At 38.6% G+C, this 12,787-nt stretch overlaps 1 protein-coding gene across 1 annotated transcript in view; it reads right to left on the bottom strand.

Moving 5' to 3' along the window:
* Positions 1–12,787, bottom strand: part of Xrcc5 (X-ray repair cross complementing 5) — an 85,431-nt gene that overhangs the window by 28,032 nt on the left and 44,612 nt on the right. Inside the window, exons 15-16 of the mRNA XM_048808989.1 lie at positions 8,633–8,726; positions 6,835–6,972 (exon numbers count right to left, since the gene is read on the bottom strand). Of these exons, the coding sequence (XP_048664946.1) occupies positions 6,835–6,972; positions 8,633–8,726 (232 nt within the window). The remainder of the gene's footprint in view (positions 1–6,834; positions 6,973–8,632; positions 8,727–12,787) is intronic.

Here is a 12,787-nt window from a genome sequence, read left to right as displayed (position 1 = left end):
AAAAAAAAAAAAAAAAAAAAAAAAACATTCTTTAACTGGATTGTGGTGGTGTCTCTACAACAACTATAAATTTACAAAAGATCACCAACGTTTCTTACAAGTACACTACATAATAGAAAATTTTACTTCAATAAAGTTGTAAAAAAACTGGTAATAAGTACAATTTATCTATGAGATTTGTGGAGATATACCATAGATACTAGACGTTTCTATATTACAGAATAATCACAAAAGCTTGGACAGCAAATTTTACTCTTAATGTGCAAGAAAATACTAGAGGATTCAAGGGTAAAGAAATTATAAAAAAGATTAAAAGATAGTTCTTATTCAAAAAATGCTTCTAAGACAGAGAGAGACGAGGGCGCGCACAAATTTTCCAAAGACATCTAGGCTAACAATATTCTTAATCCCCGCTGAAACTGCATTCTTTATCTGAATGAAACTCTTTTCCTTCTCTTCTGGCCAGAGAAGCAAGCATGGCTGCTGCTTCTTCTTCTTCTTCTTCTTCTTCTTTTTTTTAAGTTTTATGCAGATATGCATGGACCTATAAGATGGGACTAACTGTACCAAATTACACTTACCACTTCTTTCTGCATCAGCATATTTTTGGCCTTGGGCTTGCAATTTGAAAGGACAGGACCCAAACACTTTTATTACATTTAAGTGAGACTCCAAGCTGTTTCTAGGATCCTCTTAACACATTTCAGCTGATTAGTGCCTATTTTAACAAAAGCCTAACATCCTTTCCAAAAATCTTAATTGGTTAAGAGCTTCTGCTGCTTGCCATAAGCAGTCACTTTAAGTCATTGATTAAAGCAGTTTGCACATCAGCACAATCTGAAATCAGTTTCCTTTTTCAACCAGCTGGGCTTAAGAAGCAATCTTGAAGACAGCCCAATTCAAGGAAAACCAAGTGCACTGCCCTGCATGATAATGATCTACCATGCAAGGAAGAATCACAGAATTTATAGGAGATAGAAAAAAAAAAAAAAACAAAGTAAGTACTTCAACTGCTTTCTGCCTTACAAATAATATTCACGCGCAGTGACTGCAAAGGTCAACTCCAACAGCAAGCTGTATGGAATACCCCTTTCTTCTGAGCACCAGTGAACTCTGCATCTCAAGAGAGCTGCCTATGAACAAGGGCTACACTGATGGCAGGGGTCAATACAAGCCAATGGCTCAGTAAGTAAAATGCCAGCTTGCATGGATCTGGGCTCTGATGCAGAAAATGTGTTCTTAAGAGCCATGTTTTCAGCCAGAGGGAAAGATAACTTTTCAATTTGTAACATAAAAGAAGAAAAATTAGTCAGCAAATTTAAGGGAAGTCACTTTACTACATAGCTGGACTTCAGTCACCCACATGGAAGATGACTGAGACCATAAGGACCACTGATGTGTCTTTACCATGTCAAATACTAACACACCCTCTCAGCAGGTATCCTCTAGGATTCTAAACAGACTGATTTTTATTTTTATTTATTTTTATCAAGACAGGTTGTCTTGATAAAAAGGCATAAAATAATCCTGGATCACTAAGTTCTGGGGTTTAACAATTTAAAATGAGTCAAAAAGGAAGCCAGTGAAGAACAAATGAAAATATATGAAGTACAGACTAAACCTCCTTCATGACTAGATGCATTGGTGCTCTTTTGGGATAGAACTAAGTATACCAAACTGTTATTAAAAACAAAACAAAACAACAAAAACACTTTCATAAGTTAAAGATGTTTAAAATTTTAAAATTTTAGTCACCACTGTATTTAGTATCTTTCTTTTAAGATATTCAAGTTATTTGACAGAACTAATTTTTGCTTTTAACTGACTAGATCTGTGCATATTGACAGAGGCCACATTTTTAATCTTTGTTTGGATAGAGCTATGAAAAATTACATAATTCATACCCAAGATTACATAAATCAGGGTCAATTACAAAAATAAAACACACACACACAGGAAATTTTTCCTAGAGAACAATGATCAAGGATCCCATTTAGGGCTTGACTCAGCAGAAAATTGCATACTCTATATGAATAAACAGTTGTGCAAATGGGATAGTGCTGCTACATCGTTTAAAACAAAGATCTATTTGGTTTTATTTACTTATTTATTTGTATATGACAGCGGAATGCATTACAATTCTTATTATATAGAGAAAGCACAATATTTCCTATCTCTGGTTGTATACATAGTATATTCACATAAATTCGTGCCTTCACACCTGTACTTTGGATAATAATGATCATCATATTCCACCATCATTAATAACTCCATGCCCCCTCATTTCCCCTTCAACCCCTCTGCCCTATTCCTCCCATGCTCCCTCTCCCTATCTCACTATGAATCAGCCTCCTTATATCAAAGAAAACATTTAGCATTTGGTTTTTGGGGATTAGCTAACTTCACTTAGCATTATCTTCTCTAACTCCATCCATTTACCTGCAAATGCCATGACTTTATTCTCTTCTATTGCTGAGTAATATTCCATTGTGTATATATGCTACATTTTTTAATCCATTCATCTATTGAAAGGCATCTAGGTTGGTTCCACAGTTTAGCTATCGTGAATTGTGCTGCTATAAACATTGATGTGGCTGTGTCCCTGTAGTATGCTGTTTTTAAGTCCTTTGGGTATAGACCAAGGAGAGGGATAGCTGGGTCAAATGGTGGTTCCATTCCCCAATTTTCCAAGAAATCTCCATATTTGGTTTTAATATAATATCATCACTAATTGTACCCCATTCTACCTTCTGCTGGAAAACTTTGGAAAAGTGAATTCTAAGAAATATCTTTTAAAATTAAAATAATGTTTGTGATGATGAAAATAAGGAAAGGTGAAAAAGTAAGGCAAAAAGACTCAGGGATATGATCCAAAACGAATGGAAAGAAAAACTAGAGAAATTACGTGCCTCAGCAGCCACAAAAAAAATGGATACAATCTTCTAATCAAATGGACAGGTACACACTGTACACAGATCCAATGTTAAGTGGCAGCTGTTTGGGAATCTGTAGCATTTCTACTTAGAATGTATTCCCAGGTTTTTGATTTTTTGTTTTTAAACAAGTCATACTCATGTGAATTCAATTTAGTGGAATGGAGTTCTACTACCCTGTCACTATGCAGAAGCCTAATATAGACCCTATAATCTAAATGGCAAAAACAAGGGACATGAAAGAGAATCATCTCATTATAAAATTAGTTACATCCCATCCTATTAGCTGTCTCCATATATCCATCTTTTCTGACAGGCTCTGAGAGCCTGTTTCTGTCGCACAAGGAACATTCTAGCTATTTTACATAATTGTCCCACACTCAATGGAATTTATAAATTCAGACATATTTCAATCCCGCAGGAACTGCATGAAGGATTGAAGCAATGTGGCTTTGCTTTCTCCAATTTGCTATCTTTTGACCATTTTAGCACTCTTCTTAAGTAGAGAAGGGAAGGGGCAAACAGTTGGAAATCCATAGTGTTCCTCCTCAACAGCTTTACTGATGAGCTGGGTGGGGGAGCATATTCAAACAAGTGGACAGACTACACTAGAGGAGGCTCTGAGAAGTCTATAGAAACCATGACCACGGATAACAGACTATAGACAAAGGTGATAATGCACTTATGAATAGCGTGCATAGGGAAACAACCCTACATTCACAACTGATAGATGACTGTACTTAGAGCCATGGTCTCTATTGAAACTATGGTGGCAGAATGACAGGGCACATAGGGGAAAAGAAGGAAAGGCACAGGCAGAAGAAGGGTACCTAACAGAGCTTTCAAGACAGCTCACAGAAACACCAGTGGCCAGGAAGAACACATCACCTGGGATTTATTATCTCCTCTCCACCAGTAAGGTTAGAACAAGAAACATTCACACTGAAAACCAGAAGATAAGAAAATGTATAGCTTCTCGCTGTAGACTGCTGATATTGGAAAATGGTATCACCATACTCTTGGTGTGACTATTCTATAATTAGGCCTGTCAGAAGATATTTCCAGTGAAAAGGCCAAGTTCTACCACTGGGTAAAACAATCTTACCAACTACCTACTGTTGAGCATACTTTTGGCAACTGAATCAAAAGGCAGACTGGAGAAAAGGAAACGGCTTCCCTTCACCTTCCTAGACAGAGGCCTCTCACAGGGATAAAGGACATCACTACCTTAAAGGCTGCTTAACATCTCTAGGGAGTGCTCTTTGGTGGGAAAGGGAAGTGGGTCTTGGCTCATAAAGGGCCTTAGTAAAGAGATGCCCAAGCAGAAGAACAAGCAATGAGGAGACAAAATTTCCGGAGCTGGAAGCAAGAGAGGGAGGGATAAAAGAGAAGCCTAGTGCGAACCACAGAGCAGAACTAGTGGCTAATAAGCAGGTAGTCCTATTTTCTGACAGCTTGGAGGGAAGTCTGGTTTTGTGATGTCATTGGAAAGCTCTGATTCACCAAGCCCTCGAATGAGGTACAGAGGGATATCCACTGTCACAACACTAGCAATGTGCTAGGACTCAAAAGTCAAATTCAACATGAAAGGGCAGTCTACTCATAAAAAGTTCTATCCATAGGCACAAGGTTTCAGATACATGACCTTATCATGATTTGTTTAAAAGCATAGAAAAATAAGTTGTTAGGAAATGTGGCTAAGCAGAGAAATCCAGTATATTAAAGAGACATGTGTTTGAATCCCAGTGTGGTTTTGGGGAAAGTCTATCTCTGTCATTCTTAGTGTTTCCATTGTTAAAATGGAGATAATACTACCTATTGTAACCTATAGGCCGTCTAGTCCACTTACCCTTATTATATTTACAAGACTGCTATAAATCCCCAGTTCCCTGGCCTGGGAGAAACCATGTTTTCCTAAGATTGTGTAAAGTTCCAGGAATTTACTCTCTCATGGTATCTCATGGTATCTTCAGACTCTGATCTCCTGTGTTCTCAGGTGTATTTTCTGCTCTGCCTGAAGTAATTCCAGAAACCATGCTGCCTCTTCACCAACAAAGTATACCAACTCAGTACAAATACTGACACTGGTTATTTGTGAGGACTTGGGGACATGCTGTGGAAGGCTGTGCCCATATATTAAACTCTCTCACTTCCTTTGGCTCCTTCTTACCTCTTCGCCTCATTCCTCTTCTCCTGAACCAGCTCCAGGTTTTCTACTTCTGAGTCAGAGGCACTTATCTTTCCTCTAAAGCTCTAGCACTGCCTGGTCACCAAGCCTGGGAACAAAGACCCATTCTCTCCCCTAAGCACCATTCAAAGTATTTTCCCAGTACAAATCATACTCTCCTTTGGAAAATTCTGACACCAGCTATTAAAGCTCTAACATTTTCTCTGCTTCCTCACTTAACTGCAGGATTGCTCCCCAGAGTAAATGAAACAAAGAATATAATATAAAGCTAGCACAATGTCTTGAACATAGTAGACACAAAATAACCAGAGTGCACTATAACCACTTAATGGTGATCACAGCCAGATTTAATCCCTGAAAAGGTCATGCATAAAACAACCCGGGAGACCAACTGCTTCCAAAGGGAGGACACCAGACTTGGCAAGGTCCTTGAAATTAAAAGCTAAGAAGCTCTCAATCTTTCTTCAGAAACACAATAATCATGATAGATAACAGGTCCACTGACTTGTCTGCCACATTCTAAACAGTCACAACATGCAACGAAACAGACTATAACACAGGTTCCACACTATGAAAGTCTATCATGATCACCTCAAATTACATAAGAGGGAAATTCTACTTTCACCAGTCCTCCTGGAAAACTGTCACTTAGATTGTAAATTTCCCTTTTCTGTTTAGATTAAGTTTTGTTTTGTTAAACTCCAAAGCTTTTCTCCTGAATGGCAACTAATGGAAGGACAAAAGGTCTTTCATCTAAAAACACCAAACATACATAGCCCAATTAAGACTGCAGATGATGATGAAGCTGGTCTTCCTGGGAAATTCTCATGGGCTTGGCCTTTGGTGTTCTTGCCAATAGGACTTGGCCTGGTAGACTGCTTTTCTTTGAGGCCCAACTAGTTATGATTGCCTTTGAGCAACAGCACAGTAGGTCCAGTCATTTTGCCAGATTACTAAACTGCAAGTAGTAAGGTGCTTTAGACCTAAGTTAGGTAGTAGTGTTAACAGGCACTAAAAGACCAGTTTTACCTCTAAAATGTCACCATGCTGGAAGAGAAGTTCTGTGCACATGTGAACATAAATACACACCCAAAAGGCAGCTCAAAAATAGGCCTGACCTTGGGCATCCAAAATGAAGGTAATATACTGTATACAAACACAAACCTGCAGGATTACCGACTGCCAGATGCAACTCTTCAAATGGCATATAAATAGGAACCTGAACCCAATCCAGTGAATAAACATTGGTCCCAGACCCTCCATCTGTCTCTGAAGGCTATACTGATATTAGCCCCAGTCTAAAAGAAATTCTAGGTTATATCTGATAAGAAAAATGTGAGGATGTGGTCAATTTGAGAAGAATCAAATCTAGGGGCAGCAGCAAGGTATTTCTAGGACTACAATAATGGGGACTAAACTCAAGACTGAAACAAGAACTGAATCTCTAAAAACAGGAAGAAAGGATCTAAGCTCACTCACAAGACCTCAAAGAACTTCAATGAAGTGGAACTAAAATTCCATGGTCTGGTCCCAAGTTTCCTTAACAAAGAGACCTATAAATTATTCTCTTTGGAGACAGAATTGTGCTGTATTTTCCTCCACATGCTCGTAATACTGCCTTAGGGAGCCCCTAATAATGAACAATTGCAAAGACCTGCCAATAAAGACAAAAGCAGCATAAAACATTATAACAAAAAGCAACAGCTATTAATCTGATCTTAAATCCATTATCTTAATTATGTAGCTTCTCTTGAATACCAACCTGATGGCAAGGCACTCACCTTCCTCAAAGCTGGCATTCTTCTGTCTCACTAGAGCACGGAAGTTTTCAACAGGATTCACACTTCCAACCTGAAACAGACCCACAGACAATAAACCTACAAGTCTCTTCTCTTTTTGGCAGCATCTCAGGCAACACAAGATGGTTTCATGTAATAAATGTGTTTTGGTTTTTTTTTTTTTTGAGAGAGAGAGAGAGAGAGAGAGAGAGAGAGAGAGAATTTTTAATATTTATTTCTTTTTAGTTTTCGGTGGGCACAACATTTTATTTTTATGTGGTGCTGAGGATTGAACCCAGCACCCTGCACATGCCAGGCAAGTGCGCTACTGCTTGAGCCACACCCCCAACCCAATAAATGTGTTCTTAAAGACAAAGAGGAGGCCTTTTCTATCCTTTTCATTCCTAGGGCATTGTTATAAGCTAGCAGATTCAAGTGGTCACACAGCTGCCCAACTCTTTTCACTCATTTTTCTTTATGCAAGCTGACTTGTTTCTAGAGGGTCATCAGAAACAAGCCCAGCTTGAGGGCTTTATGTGGTACAGGTACTGCCTGTACATACTAAAACGCAATCAATAAGAAAAGGGAGGATGCTGTAGTATAAGTTCACAGTATTTGCTCCACTACAATAATATAAGAAATATCAGCTTAATGCTTGATTCACTTAACTGCCCCTTCTGGAGGACTGTTGTTGGCCATTTAGCATTGAAGTTTTGGCAGAACACACAAATATGTCCAAGCTGAACATGTCCTCAAAAAAGTAAAAGCAGATCATGTATAAAGTCTACAATGCTAGGAGAGAAAGTTTCAAAGATGCAACTCTCTGCCAAAATTAATGACACTTTCTAACTGTATCTTTAATTTGCTGGTCCCAACCTTAATGGGCCACATGGGAGAAAGCAATGGAGTTCCTATTTGCGCTGGGAAACTTTAGTATAAAATGTACTACTATTTCCAGTTTGCTTTGGAATAGTACATAGAAAAGTTCTCAAAACAAATAAGTATAAGTATACTATAAAGTATACAAATGAAATCTAAATCACTTTTCAAACACCCGATTTTTCTGAGAGCATTTCTGGTAGACAAAAAGACAAGCCATGATGCTGAATATCCCTTTTAGTGTAATTTGCTAGTAAAGCGCAAGTTTTAAGATCCATTGAATCAAAATAATGCAACTTAAAAAAAGGTGATATTTTCAAGTTTCAAAAATCTTCTCATTAAATAAAGCTCTCAAGTGTCAAAAAATACTTGATTTGGGAAAATCCTAAACTTCTGAATCCTGTTTTGAAGTTGGGTATTAGATAAGAAATAGGAAAGTTATACTAACTTAAAATTTTATGTACTTGGAGAGTAAGACTGATAACTTTTACCCCACTTACCCCATTTTGACTAAATGGAAAGCTGCAAAATGAAGGCAACAAGAAAAAAATCTGTATAAAATGTGCTACCACTGAGGTGTTCTACAACCTACATATTATTTGGAGCTTTGAGGTGTTCTACAACCTACATGTTATTTGGAGCTTATACAATTGTATATATTATACAATTGTATAGTTAACTCTATAGGTGATTTACTGATAATAATTACTTAAAGGAAGAAAGGAAAAAGTATGGAATAGGTCTCTACAGTACACAGAGAAAGAGTGGCATTAACTGACCAATGAAACTTGATGTCATCTGTTCAAGTCCCTACCTTCCTGAGAAGGGTAGAACACCAGCAAGGCTCTGCTTACCTTTGTGATACTGACTTCAGCCAGGCCAGAAACACTGAAGTGGGCTTCCCCTTCCTCAGTCTTACATTTTTTAGCAGTGGGACCCTCTTCATGGCTAGAAAAGAAAAGAAAAAAAAATGGTTTACTTTCCCCCTTAAAACAAAATACAAAAAGCAGAAGTTTTGATATGAAAAGTGTAACTTATTTTCCAAGCATGAGAAATAGCCACAGCACGTAATTCTTCCTCATGAACAGCCCTCCTCCCACTCCCAGCCACAGGGCCCCTGGCAGCCCAACCTGGAGCAGTTCTGGCTTTGCTTCACAGTAGTACAAGATCATAATAAGCAGTTGTATCACAAAGTCCTCGGAGAAGTTAAAACTGCAAGTACAGGGGATAGAAACTTACATTTAAATAAGAAATCCATCTACCCTTCAGACATCATTTGCTAGCCTCTATCTTGGAACCAAAAGCTAATAGCATTCCATGTACACAAAAGAAGATGGGTCCCATAACCCAACTTCTCATCATGTGTATCATAACTTTATAAGCTTCTACTTACAACTACCAAAACTTACTAGACAATCTTTAAATACACAAGAGATTTGTAAAGAAGCCCTGAACTTAAAAAATAATTGCAAAAAACCCTTTTAATTTGTCCTTTTATAAACCTAATTCTGTTTTGTATGGTGTGATAACCAAGTCCAACAGCATCTGTGTACTAAGGGAAAGATGAGTCCAAGAAAGTACATACATTTTCCCTCAAGTAACATGCTGGTTTTAATAACCTGTTTTAAAATCAAGAGGAGGTCAGGTTAATTGCAAAGAAGAAAATTAAAGCCAAAGACTCTGCCCATATGCTGCGGAATGTAAAGGTATAAAGAATTTTCTCACAGAGAAATAATCAGGGTAAGGCAGCCACTGAGAAATGGTTGAGCCGGTGCAGTGGTGTATGCCTGTAATCCCAGCAGCTCAGGAGGCTAAATCAGGAGGATCACAAGTTCAAAGCTGGCCTCAGCAACTTAGCAAGGCCCTAAGCATCTTACTGAGACCCTGTTTCTAGATAATATATGAAAATGGGCTGGGGATGAGGCACAGTGGTTAAGCACCCATGAGTTTAATCCCTCTACCGGAAAAAAAAAAAAAAGCTTGAGTGACATTAGTTACTAAGAAATTAATAACTATGATCTAGTATTTCCTTTCTTAAAACTTATTTAAACTGACAAATGATTATTATACATGTATCATGTATAACATGATGTTTTGAAATATGTATACACTGTAGAATGGCCACATCAAGCTAATTAACACACATTACCCACACAGTTATCCATGTTTTCTGTGGTAAGACCAGTAAAAATGTACTCTCAGTGATTTTTCAAGACTAGTATCTAAATGTATTGCTTTCTTTTCTCTTTCTTTCTTTCTTTTTTTGGTGTGGTTCAAGGCCTCAACCTTCAGACAATAATCTTTACAGAGGTGGCTATCTTAAAAATGAAGCAAAAAAAAAAAAAAAAAGTAATGGTAAAATCTGGCTTCCACGACAGTATTTCAGTAACAAATCTCCTTTTACATGTTGGCAACAACAACAACAACGAAATCATTACGGCCATATGTATGAGAATTAAAACTTACATTACTTGACATCTTTTCCATTCACTACTGACCTTTTCCCTCTGAGAAGCAGAGAAGAGGTGACCAGAAAAGGAAACAAAGGCTGTCTTTCAGAGCCCTTTCCTTGAAAGTAGAAGGAAAAAAACCAAACACACAAAATCTTTATGGCAAAAATGGAATAAAAATGCACAAACTAAGGAAGAATGAAATTCCACTGGGTGCTGAGTATTTTAGGGAAAAAAAGATCATTGGACTGGGAAGAAATTCAGTAGTAGAGCATTGGCCCAGCATGTGCAAGGCCAGGTTCAGTCCCAGGCACAACAACAACAATAACAACAAAAAGTCAGAGCCAGTTATGCAGCTATTTCAGTTAACCTTTGCCAGTTCTTCCCAGGAGACAGACAGGACTTTTGGAAATCTAAAGACAAAAGACTGGATTGCAGTCTCATTTTGTCCCTGACTAGCACTAGGGACTAGCACTAGGGTCTTACTTTCTTGAAGGTGTTCATGGTGGATTATTTTTTGTTTACCTAGAGTTTAATAAGTTACTATATTGTCTGAACTTCAGCTGGCTCTTCAAGAAAACACTGGTGAAAAGTACCATTAATATATCAACTAGCCCCTTGCAACAATATTCATTAACTTATAAAGTAAAATTTAGAATCATTTTATCTACAAAGCACTATGCAAAATTCTGTGGAAATATGAGGCTGAATTAAATGGAAGAGTTTTTTAATTCCTCCAAAACAAAACTATAAGGAAGGAAGGGTGAAGAGAGATGTATACCAATTTCTCAGTACCAGGTACATAAAAACAGCTGCAAAATAAGCAAAAAGTAGTGAAACTTTAATATGGTTAACGGCAGTATTAGAAATTTTTCATACACTGCATTCATGTGAAGTGTGAAAGGAAAACAACTCTCATTCCCAAATTATCTGTGAGGACACTAAGCTCTGGAATGTAGAAATCACCCATACAACAACATACACACAAATGTCAATAACTGCTACATTTGGATGATATGACCAGAGTATTTGTTCTTTCTCCTTTTCTCACTTTCTTTCACAAATATGTATAAGTTTTGTAATTCATTTAGGTAGCCAAACATTTGCTGAATATTTACAATGTGTCAGTCACTAAGCTTATTTCTAAACCCTAGGTATACAAAAATACCAAATAAAAAAATAAATATAAAAACAATGAAAATATTATGAGCAGCGTATCCCCTATAATACCAAGCAGTTGTACTGGGCTAGAGCATAGAGCACAAGCTGGGAAGTAGTTAGAGATGAAGCTAGAAAATGTATAAATTACAGGCATAAGAAATGTGAGTAGGGGCTAGGAATGTAGCTCAGCGGTAAAGCACCCCTGGATCCAATCCCCCATACAACAGGAGGCAAAAAAAACAAAAAAAAAAAAACAAAAAAAGAAGAAGAAAAGTTCAAGAGTCATGACATTAAAGAATTTTAAGCAGGAGTGATATGATTGTATATTTGTGTTTAAAACAAACAAACAAAAAACCCTTGGCTTGCAGCCCTAGGTAGCTTTAGGATAGGAGCTTCAGCAAGACTTGTCCCACTCTCCACCTCTGGGAAGGAGAGAGGGGCTGAATTTAGGTTGATCACTACTGGCCACTGATTTAATCAATTATACCTAGTAATAAAAAGTCTCCATAAAAACTCAAAAGAATTAAGTTCAGATAGCTGAACACAGAAGGTTCCTACAGTGTGGCATGCCCAGAGGGCATGGAAACTCTGCACTCCTTTACATGCCTTCTCCTGTGCATCTCTTCTTCTGTATCTTTTGTAATATCTTTTACAATAAACTGGTACATGTTGAGAAAAAACCAAAACACTCAGGTAGCAGAATGGCTTGGAAAGAGACTAGACTGGGAAAAGAAAAAGAGACTAGACTGGTTAAGAAGTTATCTTAGTAAAGCAGGCTAAAATGAGAAGGTATACATAAAAGTAATGCCAGTGGGCGAAGCTAGTAAGAGCTAACATCATGTGCTAAGCACATTTCAATTATCTCAGTTAAGCAGCCCGCCCGTGTGGTAGACAGATCACCACAAATGAAGGAGGGGCCCAGCCGCCACCCGCGCCTACAAGGTAGGCAGACCTGCGACCTGGAGAACAGGCCCAGCGGCCCGCCGGCGCAGTAGACTGATCACCCCTATTGGAGGTGGGGCCCAGCCGCCGCCTGCAAGGTAGGCAGATTGCGCGTCCCGGAGAAGGGGCCCAGCGGCCTGCCAGTGTGGTAGACAGATCACCCCAATTGGAGGAAGGGCCCAGCCGCCGCCTGCGCCTGCACAGTAGGCAGACCTGCGACCTGGAGAACAGGCCCAGCGGCTCGCCTGCGCGGTAGACAGACCTCCCCAGTTGGAGGAGCCTAGCCTCCCGCCGTTGCGGTAGACAGACCACTCCAACTGGAGGAGGGGCCCTGTCGCCCGCCCGTGCAGTCACCTGACTGAGCTCTTGACAAACATAAGGTTTCCCCAACACCCCCACCTCATAAAACACCTTATGAGAAAAACTGATGGAACTCATCTTGGAAAATCCCACCAA

The sequence above is a fragment of the Marmota marmota genome, unplaced genomic scaffold, assembly GCF_001458135.2.
Source record: "Marmota marmota marmota unplaced genomic scaffold, marMar, whole genome shotgun sequence".
NCBI classification, from domain to species: Eukaryota; Metazoa; Chordata; class Mammalia; order Rodentia; family Sciuridae; genus Marmota; species Marmota marmota.
This window is presented reverse-complemented; position numbering and strand designations above follow the sequence as displayed.